This window comes from Procambarus clarkii, chromosome 15 (assembly GCF_040958095.1).
Source record: "Procambarus clarkii isolate CNS0578487 chromosome 15, FALCON_Pclarkii_2.0, whole genome shotgun sequence".
In the NCBI taxonomy this organism is placed as follows: domain Eukaryota; kingdom Metazoa; phylum Arthropoda; class Malacostraca; order Decapoda; family Cambaridae; genus Procambarus; species Procambarus clarkii.
In genome coordinates, this window is record NC_091164.1 from 24,133,602 (window position 1) to 24,150,858 (window position 17,257).

At 45.3% G+C, this 17,257-nt stretch overlaps 1 protein-coding gene across 1 annotated transcript; it reads left to right on the plus strand.

Moving 5' to 3' along the window:
* The first annotated feature begins 267 nt into the window (after window positions 1-267).
* LOC138365004 (uncharacterized) lies at window positions 268-3,453 on the plus strand. The gene is made up of 2 exons (XM_069325098.1): window positions 268-328; window positions 3,023-3,453. Exons 1-2 carry the CDS (start codon window positions 268-270, stop codon window positions 3,451-3,453), a joined length of 492 nt encoding a protein of 163 aa, XP_069181199.1.
* The last annotated feature ends 13,804 nt before the right edge of the window (window positions 3,454-17,257 follow it).

Below are 17,257 nucleotides of genomic sequence, written 5' to 3' on the forward strand. Positions count from 1 at the left end.
CTCATTTGAATTGTGAGCAAATATCTAGCAAACTTTCCAACAGGATTCTTATTTTTGAACAAAAGAAATAATGGTTGTTGATCTGTAAGAACATGAACTGGGTAATTATAAATTGTATCCCTGAAATGTTTAAGAGCCCAGACAACTGCCAAGGCTTCACGTTCTGTTGCACTATAATTTTTCTCTTCTTAAGGTAATGTATGGCTAGCATAAGCTATTGTGTGATCTCTGTGACCGTCTGTCTGAAGTAATGCGGCACCTTAACCAATGTTACTAGCATCTGTAAACAATGTAAAAGGTTTAGAAAAGTCTGGGTACCTAAGGACAGGTGAGGAGATCAAGGCTGCCTTGAGTTTTTGGAATGACTGTTCTTGGGCTTCTTCCCAAACAAAGGGTTTATCTTTTCCTTGCAACTTGTAAAGTGGAGCGGCTATAATAGAGAATCCAGCAATAAACGAACTATAAAATCCTACAAGACCTGTGAACTGTCTTACGGCTTCTGCGGTACGAGGCATTGGAAAATCACGGGCAACAATAATTTTCTATTCATTCAATGTAATACCTGAAGGTGTAACTGTATGACCGAGGAAATTAATCTTCTTCTTTAAATATGAACATTTCGCAAGTTTTATTTTTAAATTAGCTTCTACGAGCTTTGCAAGTACTTTCTCAAGATTCTGGAAATGAGTCTGAACATCTTGCGACATGATTATGAGATCATCAAGGTAAACTAGAAGAGTACTTCCTATCAATCTACGAAATAGATTCGTCATGAGCCGTGAAAAGGTTATTGGACTACTACACAAACCAAACGGCATTCTTTTGAAATGAAAATGACCATTGGGAGTACTAAAGGCTGTCAATTGTTTACTTTCCTCATCAAGGGGGATTTGCCAGAATCCCTGCAACAAATCTAACGTTGAGAATACTTTGTTTCGACCAATACTTTGCAACAAATCATTTAGAACTGGAAGTGGGAAACGATCAGGTATTGTTACTCTGTTAAGCTTGCGATAATCGATTACAGGTCTCCAAGTCCCATCTCGCTTTGGTACAAGAATCAATGGAGCGTTCCATGGCGAATTACTCGACTCAATTACATCAATCTGTAACATTTCCTCTATGAGTCTATCCAACCCGTTCTCGCAAATTTAATAAGTCAATATTGACTTATTAAATATGTGCATAGGTGACATACTTAACATAATAGTTTCCCTTGAAAAGCTTCATAGAAAACACTGACCTTACCTAACCTACTTAGTATGTTAAGATAAGCATCTTATTGCTTCGTAATTACAATTATTACCTAACCTATACCTATAATAGGTTAAGTAACAATTGTAATTACGAAGCTATAAGATGCTTACTTTAACATACTAAGTAGGTTAGGTTAGGTCGGTGTTTTCTATGAAGCTTTTCAATAGAAACTATTATGTTTAGTATATCACCTATGCACGCAACTAATAAGTCAATATTGACTTATTAAATTTGCGAGAACGGGTTGGTCTATCAGCTTCTACTCTCTGAGAATGGGGTAAACGGTATGCTGTTACATAAATAGTCATAGTTCCTTACTCAATGGGGAATTTTATGTGTAATATGAGGAGACCTAACTTTTCTCCTGGTAGAGCCTTCTCCTTTTCTCCTGGTAGTAATGAGGCTCTATTCCTTTTCAAAATTTCCGAAAGCTGAACCACAAAGTCAGGGAAATAAGTAGGACTGAGGTGCAGCTCTTGCACCTCTGGCAAAGATCCATGATCTCTTGGTGTGAGAGTACAAACAGTTTGTTCCAGGACGAGATCATCCACGACTCGCACCGGTACTGCGAGTCTAGGATGATACACTGGTACACTAGGGTCTGGTAGATGACTGGGCATCTGGTAGCTGACTGGACAGCGTGCAGGACTCGTAATCCTGTGGCCAAGGTTCGATGAGAAGGAAGAAACAAATGGCTAAAGTTTCTTTCACTCTGATGCCCCTTTTATCTAGCAGTAAATAAGTTCCTGGGAGTTAGATATCTGTTACGGAACTGCTTCCTGGGGTGTGTGAAAAAATAGTAAGTAGTTAGTAACAGTTGATTGACAGTTGAAAGGCGGGACCAGAGAGTCAGAGCTCAACCCTCGCAAGCACAACTAGGTGAGTACAATTAGGTGAGTATACACCCACACACACACACACACACCCACACACACACACCCACACACACACACACAAAGTTTCATTAGAGTGAGAGTGCAGGGCCGTGCCTCCCCCCCCTCGGGGGCTGTATGCAACACAACACGGGATTAGTCACCGGCTTAAATTAAGTCAGTTCTCGGGAGTGAAGTAAGCTCTCCTGATGCCCTCGTTGTCTCTAACAAATAAAGTAAAGCAATTCAAGCGAAGGAATCCGGAAGTGTCTTGCAAGAGACTTTCCAATATATATTTAATGTAATTTGCAACATGGCATGTGCAATAGACTGGAGTTCCACGGAAACAGATCACCCTGTGTGACTGCTATGCAAGAAAGTGTTATGCACAACACGCAATAATAATACAATTATTGTATTATTGTACATGATAACCGGTTCAGTTATCTTCATGGTCTTGGTCCGAGATACGTGGTCCCTTGTTCGTAAATTTCGGGCTAAATTGTAAAGTGGAAATTAAATCAAACTTAATGCAGCAGTTAGTGTGGATAAATGCTGGCAGTTGAATGGCTTGGTCGGCGTCCACGGTGAAATTGGTCAAAGATATACAATTATACAACGTAAGAAATAATTTGTTTTAAAATATGCGAAGCTTTATCTTGAGGAACTTATTTATAGGTTTGGTAATCAAGCTGAAGAAGCTTTCACGTTACTCTTTAAACTTCTGTATTGACTCCTGTGATGTGTAAACAAGAGACAAGGCAACATAATAGTCATTAACAGTGTAATGAGGTTAATGTAAGTGCAAACGGTCAAAGCAACAAAAAGTTTATTAGAACTTGAGAAATAAACAATTGTATACCGAGATGAGTACCCAACAATTGTATACCAAGAGGAGTACCCAACAATTGTATACCAAGAGGAGTACCCAACAATTGTATACCAAGAGGAGTACCCAACAATTGTATACCAAGAGGAGTACCCAACAATTGTATACCGAGAGGAGTACCCAACAATTGTATACCAAGAGGAGTACCCAACAATTGTATACCAAGAGGAGTACCCAACAATTGTATACCGAGAGGAGTACCCAACAATTGTATACCAAGAGGAGTACCCAACAATTGTATACCGAGAGGAGTACCCAACAATTGTATACCGAGAAGAGTACACAACAATTGTATACCGAGAGGAGTACCCAACAATTGTATACCGAGAAGAGTACCCAACAATTGTATACCGAAAGGAGTACCCAACAATTATATACCGAAAGGAGTACCCAACAATTGAGTGTATTTACACTGAGCGTTTAAGTCACACCTGAACTATATTTCAGACTCAAGTATACATACTTGTTGGTCAGCACAGTTGGTCGCTCACCACCATCTGGTCAGCACAGTTGGTCGCTCACCACCATCTGGTCAGCACAGTTGGTCGCTCACCACCATCTGGTCAGCACAGTTGGTCGCTCACCACCATCTGGTCAGCACAGTTGGTCGCTCACCACCATCTGGTCAGCACAGTTGGTCGCTCACCACCATCTGGTCAGCACAGTTGGTCGCTCACCACCATCTGGTCAGCACAGTTGGTCGCTCACCACCATCTGGTCAGCACAGTTGGTCGCTCACCACCATCTGGTCAGCACAGTTGGTCGCTCACCACCATCTGGTCAGCACAGTTGGTCGCTCACCACCAGCCACCTGACACTCCATCCGTCTCTTCCACAGAGTTTAACCAGTTCTCTATACAACGATTTGGCTGTCAGCCGAGGAATTATGCCTCACATTGTTCAAACTCTGACAGTGTGAGGCAAACTCAGACTTAATCACTTGGTACTTCCTCACAATCAGAATGTTTCGATGCAATATTTTGCCAAGGTTCTCCGGATAATTTGAGACAAATCTATGTACATGTGAAAATTTATATACCATATCAAAAATACTTCGTTTAGCACCATAATATGCATGTTAAATTTAAATTGTATAAGATAAAGCTAATACATATTCGAACTTAATATAAATTAAATTTAATATTGTTTAAGCAAGAGTACAATGTACAGGAGAACAGCAACAGGTAGGGGTCGGGAAGAGGCGCCTATCAGTAGGCTGTACACAGTGAAAACTCGCACCTCAAATAGGTGCTAATTAAGGGGCCAGGTCCCTTCGCTTCTATGCCCAAACGGTTTGGAAAAGGCGGGTTATAAGAAGGGTGAGGAGTTGACATTCAAGAAGAGGGTGCGGGAACAGAAGGCTAAAAATGTTCGGTGGCCCATCCGCCGCGGTTGACGTTGGATATTTTTCGAGGAACTTGATCATGGTTTTGTCATTCTGACGTGTCCTTGAGCGGCGGGAGGCGGCGGCGTGGTGGCTGGGTGGGCGTGGTGGCTGGGTGGGCGTGGTGGCTGGGTGGGCGTGGTGGCTGTGCCAGGGCTGGAGGTGAGGTGGAGAGTGACGAGGTGTGCCGGCGTTGGGTGCTGACTCAGTCTTGGTTCTTCATCTGACTTTTCTCTTCGGGATTCTTACTTCGGCTGCAGGTACTCGCCTAGTTTTGTTTACGGGGATTGAGTGCTAGCTCTTTGGGCCCGCCTCTCAAGTGTAATTCAATTGGTGTACAGATTCCTGAGCCTACTGGGCTCTGTCATATCTACATTTGAAACTGTGTATAGAGTCAGCCTCCACCACATTACTGCCTAATGTATTCCAGTCTGCTAACTACTGACACTAAAATAGTTCTTTCTAACGTCCCTGTGGCTCATTTGGGTACTCATTTTCCACCAGTCCCCTTGTTCGCGTTCCACCCGTGTTAAACAGTTTATCTTTATCTATCTTGTCAATTCCGCTGAGAATTTTGTAAGTAGTGATCATGTCTTCCTTTACTCTTCTGTCTTCCAGTGTCGTGGGTGCATTTCACACAGCCTTTCCTCGTAACTCATGCCTCTTAGTTCTGGGATTTAGTTCCGGGACACGCAGGTGGATGTGTCCATGTGTTCTAAGTTTTCTCGCACTTATGGGTCTTCTGTTTCTTCTTCGACTGGGACTTGTTGCATGTTGATCTGACCGTGCTGTCGTTGGAGCCTGGTGAGGAGGCCTCCATGAGGAGTCAACAGCACGGTGTAGCTATTGAATTGGTGGTGAGGTGATGCTGTTTCTTTTGAGATTTCCTCGTCTGATGAGTCCGAAGGCTCGTCTGGAGCCGATGGTTTGGTGTGGTGGAGGTGTGGTGGCAGCGACCGCGTGAGCGTTGGTGGTGTTACCAGCAGGCGTAGACAGGATGTCGGCGACCGCGTCAGCTGAGATGGTGAGTGGAAGATGCTACTGCTTGTGCAGCCTGGGTCTTGGGTGGTGCTGGAGTCTGGGTTGAGGTTGTCCTCGTAGTCGTCCTTTTGGTAATCCCTGTGGTAGTAGGATAGACAGTGAACCTGTCATCAGAGGCAATGATGGGGTCCAGGCCGTTGGCAAGATGCAGAGTTCAGTGACGAACCGGTGGTTATCTGGTCCAGCGATCCTCTCTGCTAGACGAATGAGACCGGGAGTGATTCCTTCACATGAGACGAAGGATTGGGAGGGTGTTGATTGGATGTTGGTTCCCCAATGAGGAGGAGGCTGGGATGCCTGGCGGGCACTGTTTCGTAAGCCGGGGCAGGCTTCTGGTTGGTTGCTGGGAGCTGAGGGTGCTGAACTTGTGGCATGATAAGGTTTTTGGTTTTCTTTGACCCAACCAGGTGTTTGGTGACTTCCTGTCTGAGAGGGCAGCAATGGGAAACCGCGGAATTATCGCCTTTGCAGAATTTGGCAGAATTTGATCTCCGCTTTGCTGGTTGAGTAGTGATGATTCTGGGCGCAGATGCTGCACTTCACGATGGGTTGCTGACACTTTCTGGTTGAGTGGATGTATTCATAGCACTTGAAGCACTGTTGTATCTCATAGAAGCGCTCCTTCCTCACATGGTAGGGCGAGATCTTGATGCCTAAGCAGTTGAATCCTTGTGTGGTAGCCTGGGTAGCCGCGGCTGATGTGGTGAAGGTTAGCTTCATGGTTGGATGCTTCCCTTGTACGGCAGTCACGGCCGATGAACGCAACTCGGAATACCAACACGTTCTGCCTTTCATCTTCGACGTTGACATTTTCCATGTCTTGGTCTGTGATCCAATGGTTGGTCTCGCTGATAAAGACGGTTCGTGCGGCCATGAACGTGGATAGTTGAGGCAGAGGAGCGCTTGGCATAGTTCTCCATCGGCAACCAGCAGCTTTTCGAGGTCATCTTCGCTCGAGAAGTAGAGCACAATTTCCACTCCTTCTTGTCCGAGGTCGAAGGGTTTCACCTTGGCGACTGTTTTTGAGAACCTTCAAAAGATCTTTGATTACGCATCATGGTCGTCGTAGATGGTGGTCCAAATTTTGTGGCGCATTGTAGCGGTCTCTGTTCTATGTGATGATGATGATCAATCTGATGATCTGTGTATGCCGAGTCAGGTCAACTTGGGTCATCGGTGCAGGAGGTCATGAAGTTATCAGTTATGATGCAGCCAAGCTAATCCAATTAGATTACTACTTCTTCATTAAAAGATATCGAGGATCTCGCATGCTTCCTTACAGCTGTAAATAAGATAAAGTTCAGATTGAGGATAGAGAGGGTTTAGACTGCTAGCGGGGGGGGTGGGGGGTGGGGGGGGGGGTGGAGGTGATCCAAAATTCTGGAGTACAAACATCGTGTACCTCAAGGTCTCAAGGTCGAGTACAATTCCCTGGAGATGTACGTATGACACTCTTGTACCCAGCACCTTAAACCATTCAGTTAAATTTCATTTTATTATGGAACCATAGTTACCGATCACCTTTCTAAAGTGGTAAATAAAATAATTTTTTAAATTATCATCCCCTTATATATTAATGATCCCTGTCTACGTGGTACTGGGCTTACCCCTTACCCCGTGACCTAGTGCCCCTAATTCTTCTGTATCCCTTCCCCTTCAGTCCCCTATTCTACTCCTATTATTCTGTATAGTAGCCATGATGCTTACAGGATTATCCGGGTGCCAGGCAGGGTCTTTATGCCATTAATTAAGGCACACACACACACCTCCCCTGGCAGACTATTAACCAGAATTGTCCTGGCATCTCTCTTGGGCCCTGTCTGGTACCTCGGGGCGGTGTTGGCTTCTGTGTTTATAGAGAAGGAGCGATTACCTCTCCTCTCTTCCCTGTTATGTTCTGAACCTCTTTCTCCTTCTCACACTTCCTCTTTCAATTCTCTCTTTGATCTCCTCTCTCTCTCTCTCTCTCCACTACTCTCTCCTCTCTCCCCTCTCTCTCTCTCTAGCTGGCTACGCAGAGCTCAGATCATCTTGAGCGTCTGTACCAGTTGGTTATAATCATGGCGTCTCGAGGAGCCACAACAGCGGCTCTACACTGTAGCGGATATAACATAATCACAATGAGTTCCAATCTTCGGTCTGGAGCTGGCGGGTTCACTCCATTTCGAATTGTATTTTAAATTACTCTTTCATCAGTTTTATACTGAGAGCTCAGAGTGGATTTGTAATGGAATTTGAAAGAAGGCGTTATGGCTGTTGTTCTCTGTTATACCATTTGTCTAAATATCTTCTGATGTGGGTGTTGGCTTCTCTAGTCTGATCTTGCTCTTTATTAATACCTGAAGACTTCCATCCAGTTTCTTGTGGAGGTTATACCAGTCAGAACAATGAGTAAGGGCTCTTGTGGATGTTATGATGGTTAGAACAATGAGTAAGGGTTCTTGTGGAGGTTATGATGGTTAGAACAATGAGTAAGGGTTCTTGTGGATGTTATGATGGTCAGAACAATGAGTAAGGGCTCTTGTGGATGTTATGATGGTCAGAACAATGAGTAAGGGCTCTTGTGGATGTTATGATGGTCAGAACAATGAGTAAGGGCTCTTGTGGATGTTATGATGGTCAGAACAATGAGTAAGGGTTCTTGTGGATGTTATGATGGTCAGAACAATGAGTAAGGGCTCTTGTGGATGTTATGATGGTCAGAACAATGAGTAAGGGTTCTTGTGGATGTTATGATGGTTAGAACAATGAGTAAGGGTTCTTGTGGAGGTTATGATGGTCAGAACAATGAGTAAGGGCTCTTGTGGATGTTATGATGGTCAGAACAATGAGTAAGGGCTCTTGTGGATGTTATGATGGTCAGAACAACCAGTCAGAACAACGAGTAAACGTTCAAAGTACAAATGAATATATCACACTAGTCTTATATCTACCTGGGCATACAGAGTGACAATTGATACACATCGCAGTGACGTTGGGTGTAGTATAATCTTGTGTAGTGAGAATGATGTCTTTGGTGCTCCCATAGATTCCCTCTCTCATCGAGGAGAGGGAAAGCGCCAAGCCATTACGGCAATATAGCACTGGGAAGGGGTCAGGACAAGGATGTGGGATGGGACGAGGGGAAGGAATGGTGCTTGCAATCACTTGCACGGTCAGGGATTGAACGCCGACCTGCATGGAGCGAGACCGTTGCTCTACCGGCCAGCCCAAGGGAGTGCATCGTCGATGCCTAGTTCAAGGGTGAAGTTAAGCACTGAGTTCTGGGGAAGTTTACACTTTCCCCAAAATGTGTATAGTGTCTGTGTATATATACTATACACAGTATACACACCAGTATAATATATACATAGTTCATAGAACACCAGTATAATATACACACAGTACAGGGACCACCAGTATAATATACACAGTACAGGGACCACCAGTATAATATGCACAGTACAGGGACCACCAGTATAATATACACACAGTACAGGGACCACCAGTATAATATGCACAGTACAGGGACCACCAGTATAATATGCACAGTACAGGGACCACCAGTATAATATGCACAGTACAGGGACCACCAGTATAATATGCACAGTACAGGGACCACCAGTATAATATACACAGTACAGGGACCACCAGTATAATATGCACAGTACAGGGACCACCAGTATAATATACACAGTACAGGGACCACCAGTATAATATACACAGTACAGGGACCACCAGTATAATATACACAGTACAGGGACCACCAGTATAATATACACACAGTACAGTGACCACCAGTATAATATACACACAGTACAGGGACCACCAGTATAATATACACACAGTACAGGGACCACCAGTATAATATACACACAGTACAGGGACCACCAGTATAATATACACAGTACAGGGACCACCAGTATAATATACACACAGTACAGGGACCACCAGTATAATATACACAGTACAGGGACCACCAGTATAATATACACACAGTACAGGGACCACCAGTATAATATACACAGTACAGGGACCACCAGTATAATATATAATGTGTGTGTGTAGGAGTGGAACTTGTATCATTGTAACTTGTCCACCCACTAGCCTCTGTGCAGGGAACAACTTCACCCCCATGACCTCAGTTCCAGGAAGGTGTTTACTGACTGACCTCAGTTCCAGGAAGGTGTTTACTGACTGACCTCAGCTCCAGGAAGGTGTTCACTGACTGACCTCAGCTCCAGGAAGGTGTTTACTGACTGACCTCAGCTCCAGGAAGGTGTTCACTGACTGACCTCAGCTCCAGGAAGGTGTTCGCTGACTGACCTCAGCTCCAGGAAGGTGTTTACTGACTGACCACAGCTCCAGGAAGGTGTTTACTGACAGACCACAGCTCCAGGAAGGTGTTTACTGACTGACCTCAGCTCCAGGAAGGTGTACACTGACTGACCTCAGCTCCAGGAAGGTGTTTACTGACTGACCTCAGCTCCAGGAAGGTGTTTACTGACTGACCTCAGCTCCAGAAAGGTGTTTACTGGCTGACCTCAGCTCCAGGAAGGTGTTCACTGACTGACCTCAGCTCCAGGAAGGTGTTTACTGACTGACCTCAGCTCCAGGAAGGTGTTTACTGACTGACCTCAGCTCCAGGAAGGTGTTTACTGACTGACCTCAGCTCCAGGAAGGTGTTTACTGACTGACCTCAGCTCCAGGAAGGTGATGACTGACTGACCTCAGCTCCAGGAAGGTGTTCACTGACTGACCTCAGCTCCAGGAAGGTGATGACTGACTGACCTCAGCTCCAGGAAGGTGATGACTGACTGACCTCAGCTCCAGGAAGGTGTTTACTGACTGACCTCAGCTCCAGGAAGGTGTTTACTGACTGACCTCAGCTCCAGAAAGGTGTTTACTGACTGACCTCAGCTCCAGGAAGGAGATGACTGACTGACCTCAGCTCCAGGAAGGTGTTCACTGACTGACCTCAGCTCCAGGAAGGTGATGACTGACTGACCTCAGCTCCAGGAAGGTGATGACTGACTGACCTCAGCTCCAGGAAGGTGTTTACTGACTGACCTCAGCTCCAGGAAGGTGTTTACTGACTGACCTCAGCTCCAGAAAGGTGTTTACTGACTGACCTCAGCTCCAGGAAGGTGATGACTGACTGACCTCAGCTCCAGGAAGGTGTTCACTGACTGACCTCAGCTCCAGGAAGGTGTTTACTGACTGACCTCAGCTCCAGGAAGGTGTTCACTGACTGACCTCAGCTCCAGGAAGGTGTACACTGACTGACCTCAGCTCCAGGAAGGTGTTTACTGACTGACCTCAGCTCCAGGAAGGTGTTCACTGACTGACCTCAGCTCCAGGAAGGTGTTCACTGACTGACCTCAGCTCCAGGAAGGTGTTTACTGACTGACCTCAGCTCCAGGAAGGTGTTCACTGACTGACCTCAGCTCCAGGATGTAGTCCGTTCATTAATCTTAGCCTCAAGGTATCAGTGATAAAATACTTTGTTCGTATTTTATAACTATGAGAGCAGGTTTAATTTCCGTTGAGCTGTTCCGATATAAAATATATTCTCTTTTAATATTTATAAATTATCGCAAAGTGATATATTGAATTTCTATTGAAAATCATATTGAAAATGTTATTGTTATTTTACTATCGCGTGTGAATCACAAAAGCATCAAGTTCTAAATTCAACTAAATGAAAATTAACATTTATTTTTGTAATGTTAAGTACGTTTCGTCATGAAAATATTCAGTGTGTAAAAGTTTAACGCAACTGGGCCGGATACGACGGTCCGTTCATCTTCTTGAGGTTATCTTGAGATGATTTCGGGTCTTTTTAGTGTCCCTGCGGCCCGGTCCTCGACCAGGCCTCCACCCCCAGGAAGCAGCCCGTGACAGCTGACTAACACCCAGGTACCTATTTTACTGCTAGGTAACAGGGGCATAGGGTGAAAGAAACTCTGCCCATTGTTTCTCGCCGGCGCCTGGGATCGACCCAGGAGCACAGGATCACAAGTCCAGCGTGCTGTCCGCTTGGCCGACCGGCTCCCAACTCATCTTGGATGAGTTCATGAGGGCCGGCTGATAAATATATTAACCACTGGTGCCTCGTTCCCCTCCTTCTACTGTAAGGGAGACCTTTGTGAGCTGTCTAGCATTCATCTCTCAGTTAGACTGACGGATTGTGTCAGTGATGTTCGTCTAGTGGTTCCCAGTTTCCAGGACTGGTACATATGCCTCACACAGTAACTGTTTGTATGTGAGGAGCGCCTACTGATGGCCCCAGCCTCACACCGGGCATGGTTGATCGTCTCCCCCGGAGCACTGTCTGCCCAGTTTATCACCCATGGAGACCCCGAGGTTCATAACATGGCGCTCACTACAGGCAACTCTCAAGGAAATATAGATAATATTTCACCACTAGAGGAATCGGTGGGCGTAAGTTGCCATAATGGATGGTCAGCTCCACTCTGTGAGGAGCAGGAGGTGCAAGTTACGGCCGCCAGGAGCCACTAAATTTGGATATTTTTTGCCAGACTTAAAACGAAAATCCAACATTTTCTGCAGCGGTTAGACCATATTGCCACACATTTACCTAATATATCTATTATATTTAAGGAACGTTTCGCACGCATACTGAACACAGTTTACATTGTTAATTAAGTAACATTCCTAGTCAACATCCTGAATATACCTCCTCAATAACTGCACAGGTACAACACATGAACAGTCTAAATGTTAAACAACTGGAGTTCTTAGGCGCAATTTTGTTCAGATAAACTGAACAACTACTCTTTATCCAACATTGTTATATTTTATTATATATATATTATTTTGTGACTAGGCCACTGTAAAGTTTGGTGTTTTACTCCCGTTGGTAATTATTTATGTTAAGAAGTAAATATAGGTAAGAATAGAATAGATTACGTCAGGCATTTTGGTTCTGCTTACAATAATTTCCATTAGAAGCGCGGAAAGCTATTCATGAGAATCTCACAAATTATTGATCATTAAAGGGTCCCCGTCGTCATAACAATGACCAAATACTTATTAATTGAGTCACCAAGCCACAGTTTATGAGTGTATATCACTTTACACCTGACTCTCACCTGCACAAGTTCACACTTTTCACAGACTGTGAACACTCTGAAAGACTGTGAACACTGACAGACTGTGAACACTGACAGAACTCAGACTTCCTATCTGACTGTTCACCGTTTCACCTACGCGATGCTAATACGCACAACTGCCAATGGACCCAAAATACTTACTTTAAGTCTACAAGTACATAAAATAATGAAGTTTACTCATATAAGAATGTCTGACTTCATATCGTTTTTTTGTATTATTCATCAGCACATTAACTGATGACTGTAACACAGGGTTTGGCCGCAGCTTGGCCGAGGACTGTAACACAGGGGTTGGCCGCAGCTTGGCCGAGGACTGTAACACAGGGGTTGGCCGCAGCTTGGCCGAGGACTGTAACACAGGGGATGGCCGCAGCTTGGCCGAGGACTGTAACACAGGGTTTGGCCGCAGCTTGGCCGAGGACTGTAACACAGGGGTTGGCCGCAGCTTGGCCGAGGACTGTAACACAGGGGTTGGCCGCAGCTTGGCCGAGGACTGTAACACAGGGGATGGCCGCAGCTTGGCCGAGGACTGTAACACAGGGGTTGGCCGCAGCTTGGCCGAGGACTGTAACACAGGGGATGGCCGCAGCTTGGCCGAGGACTGTAACACAGGGTTTGGCCGCAGCTTGGCCGAGGACTGTAACACAGGGGTTGGCCGCAGCTTGGCCGAGGACTGTAACACAGGGGTTGGTCGCAGCTTGGCCGAGGACTGTAACACAGGGGATGGCCGCAGCTTGGCCGAGGACTGTAACACAGGGGTTGGCCGCAGCTTGGCCGAGGACTGTAACACAGGGGATGGCCGCAGCTTGGCCGAGGACTGTAACACAGGGTTTGGCCGCAGCTTGGCCGAGGACAGCCTGAGGAACACGTCCTTATATCCATGCCCAGTGTTGAATAATTCAGCTGCCGCCAAAACACTTATTTAAAAATATTGAATGTCTTCTGCTTCCTCCGTGTTCTGCAAATTTAAGCCCATATATGCATCAAATTTAAGCCCATATATGCATCAAATTTAAGCCCATATATGCATCAAATTTAAGCCCATATATGCATCAAATTTAAGCCCATATATGCATCAAATTTAAACCCATATATGCATCAAATTTAAGCTCATATATGCATAAAATATAAGGTCATAAATGCATCAAATTTAAGCCCATATATGCATAAAATATAACCTCATATATGCATCAAATATAAGCCCTAGAAATGCATCATATATAAACCCATATATGCATTAAATTTAAGCCCATATATGCATCAAATATAAGCTCATATATGCATCAAATATAAGTCCATATATGCATCAAATATCAGCCCATATATGCATCAAATACAAGTCCATATATGCATCAAATATCAGCCCATATATGCATCAAATATCAGCCCATATATGCATCAAATATAAGCCAATATATGCACGAAAGATAAGCCCATATATGCATCAAATATAAGCCAATATATGCACGAAAGATAAGCCCATATATGCATCAAATATAAGTCCATATATGCATTAAATATAAGTCCATATATGCATCAAATATAAGTCCATATATGCATCAAATAAAAGCCCATATATGCCTAAAATATAAGCCAATATATGCATCAAATATAAGCCAATATATGCACGAAAGATAAGCCCATATATGCATCAAATATAAGCCAATATATGCACGAAAGATAAGCCCATATATGCATCAAATATAAGCCCATATATGCATCAAAGATAAACCCATAATCACAATAATAGACCAGCGTAGACTATGCGTCAGAATAACGTGCCTGAAGATATTATGACCAAGCCACACACGTGGCAGTGACAAAACGACGACATTTCTGTCCGTTCTTGACCAAGTCTTGTGATAATGGTCACTATCACACTATCTGATAATGGTCCTGGACGGACCGAAACTTGTTGTTGTTGTTGTTTCTCCACAGTGTAATGTGTGGGTTGTTCGTCATGTTCCCAGTGGTCGAGGATGGTGATTCACACCTGAAGGTGATTCACACATGAAGGTGATTCACACATGAAGGTGATTCACACATGAAGGTGATTCACACATGAAGGTGATTCACACATGAAGGTGATTCACACATGAAGGTGATTCACACATGAAGGTGATTCACACATGAAGGTGATTCGCGCCAGACGCTGTTCCTCGCCCGGATGCTGAGTCATCCCGTGAAATGATTCACTTCTGCCGCTGCCATTTTCCTGACGCTACGTCAAAACTGACGTTATTCTTCCCCTGACGCTGCTTCACTCCAGATTCAGCTTCACGCTGGACTCTACTTCTTTCCTGACACTGTATAAGTCCCGGACTCTGCTTGCCCCGTGAAAGTCATTTGCTCTTGACGCAGCTTCAACTCTCAGGGTGTTTCACCCTAGAAGGTGTTTCACCACCTCAAGCTGCTTCATTCTTTCATCCCTGATTCTGCTTCCCTTGACGCTGTTTCAGCCTTGACGCTGCTTCACCCTTGACACTGCTTCACCCTTGACGCTGCTTCACCCTTGACACTGCTTCACCCTTGACGCTGCTTCACCCTTGACACTGCTTCACCCTTGACGCTGTTTCACTCATGTACGCTGCTTCACCCTTGACTCTACTTCACCCTTGACGCTACTTCACCATTGACGCTGTTTCACCCTTGACGCTGCTTCACTCATGTATGCTGCTTCACCCTTGACGCTACTTCACCCTTGACGCTGCTTCACCCATGACGCTGCTTTACTCATGTACAGGGCATCACCCTTGACGCTGCTTCACCATTGACGCTGCTTCATCCCTGACGCTGCTTCACCCTTGACGCTGCTTCACTCATGTACAGGGCATCACCCTTGACGCTGCTTCACCATTGACGCTGCTTCACCCTTGACGCTGCTTCACTCATGTATGCTGCTTCACCCTTGACGCTGCTTCATCCTTGACGCTACTTCACCCTTGACGCTGCTTCACCCTTGACGCTGCTTCACTCATGTACGCTGCTTCACCCTTGACGCTGTTTCACCCTTGACGCTGCTTCACTCATGTATGCTGCTTCACCCTTGACGCTACTTCACCCTTGACGCTGCTTCACCCTTGACGCTGCTTCACCCTTGACGCTGCTTCACCCTTGACGCTGCTTCACTCATGTACAGGGCATCACCCTTGACGCTGCTTCACCATTGACGCTGCTTCACCCTTGACGCTGCTTCACCCTTGACGCTGCTTCACCCTTGACGCTGCTTCACTCATGTACAGGGCATCACCCTTGACGCTGCTTCACCATTGACGCTGCTTCACCCTTGACGCTGCTTCACTCATGTACGGTGCTTCACCCTTGACGCTGCTTGGGGAGCTGGTCGGCCGAGCGGACAGTACACTGGACTTGTGATCCTGTGGTCCTGGGTTCGATCGCAGGCGCCGGCGAGAAACAATGGGCAGAGTTTCTTTCACCCTATGCCCCTGTTACCTAGCAGTAAAATAGGTACCTGGGTGTTAGTCAGCTGTCACGGGCTGCTTCCTGGGGTGGAGGCCTGGTCGAGGACCGGGCCGTGGGGACACTGAAGCCCCGAAATCATCTCAAGATAACCTCAAGATAACCCTGCTTCACCCTTGACGGTGCTTCACCCTTGATCCAAGAGAATGAGTGGGGAGAGTGAGGGAGATGGGAGGAGAGTGAAAGAGACAGTGTAGAGAAGAGAGAGACGGGGGAGATGACGGGGGGACTCCTGGAGAGGGACAGAGGGGTAGAAGGAGAAGAGAGAGTAGATTATATAGAAGTAGACAGAGGTAGTGTTACCATCATCCATTCAATAGTTTACCAGATAAGGAACAGAACTCGTCTCTATAACCAATGTTAAGAGGTATCAAAGTGCCAGTCACACATGCACCATCATATCTGCGTCTCTAGTAACCTCAAGTGCTCTCCACAATACTTGCAATTTGCAAAGGAGTAAATTTGTATCCAAGATCTTAAGGGGAGCAGAATTAAATATAAATAAGAGTGATATATATAGAACATTCATTTATTAAATATGTTCAGGGATGATGCCAAATGAATTATTATATTTTCCTCGACTATAACATAAGGAATGGTAATAACGGACTCTAAATCAGTCACTACACAGGAAACTGAGAGGAAATAGGACTGACTGGCACTAGAAATTTCACAACATATAATTTAGGAAACACAGAAAGCATCACCTAACAATCAAATTGATCAAGGCCTCAGCGCATACGATGGTTAGATAAGGGGAGAGGGAACAGCTGACACAACCAAGACCCCTTACAGTCCTAGAGAGGCCAGTGTAGTACGTGACCTACAGAGCTGGAACCTCAGTGTAGAGGAAGAACGCTCTATTTATATCCTCTAATAAACAACTGTTCGAGTATATTAAGAGGGGCCAAGAGCTAAGTTCCGCCTGCCTTACTATCATATCTAGACGGCGGCTTGTTGATTGATAGACACAGGTAATGGTTTGCAATTGTCACCTTAGCAGAGAGCAAGGTCACCTGATCACCTGACACAACCTGACCTCTGCCTGACCTCTGCTTGACCTCTGCCTGACCTCTACCTGACCTCTACCTGACCTCTGCCTGACCTCTACCTGCCCTCTGCCTGACCTCTACCTGCCCTCTGCCTGACCTCTAGCTGACCTCTGCCTGACCTCTACCTGACCTCTACCTGACCTCTACCTGACCTCTACCTGACCTCT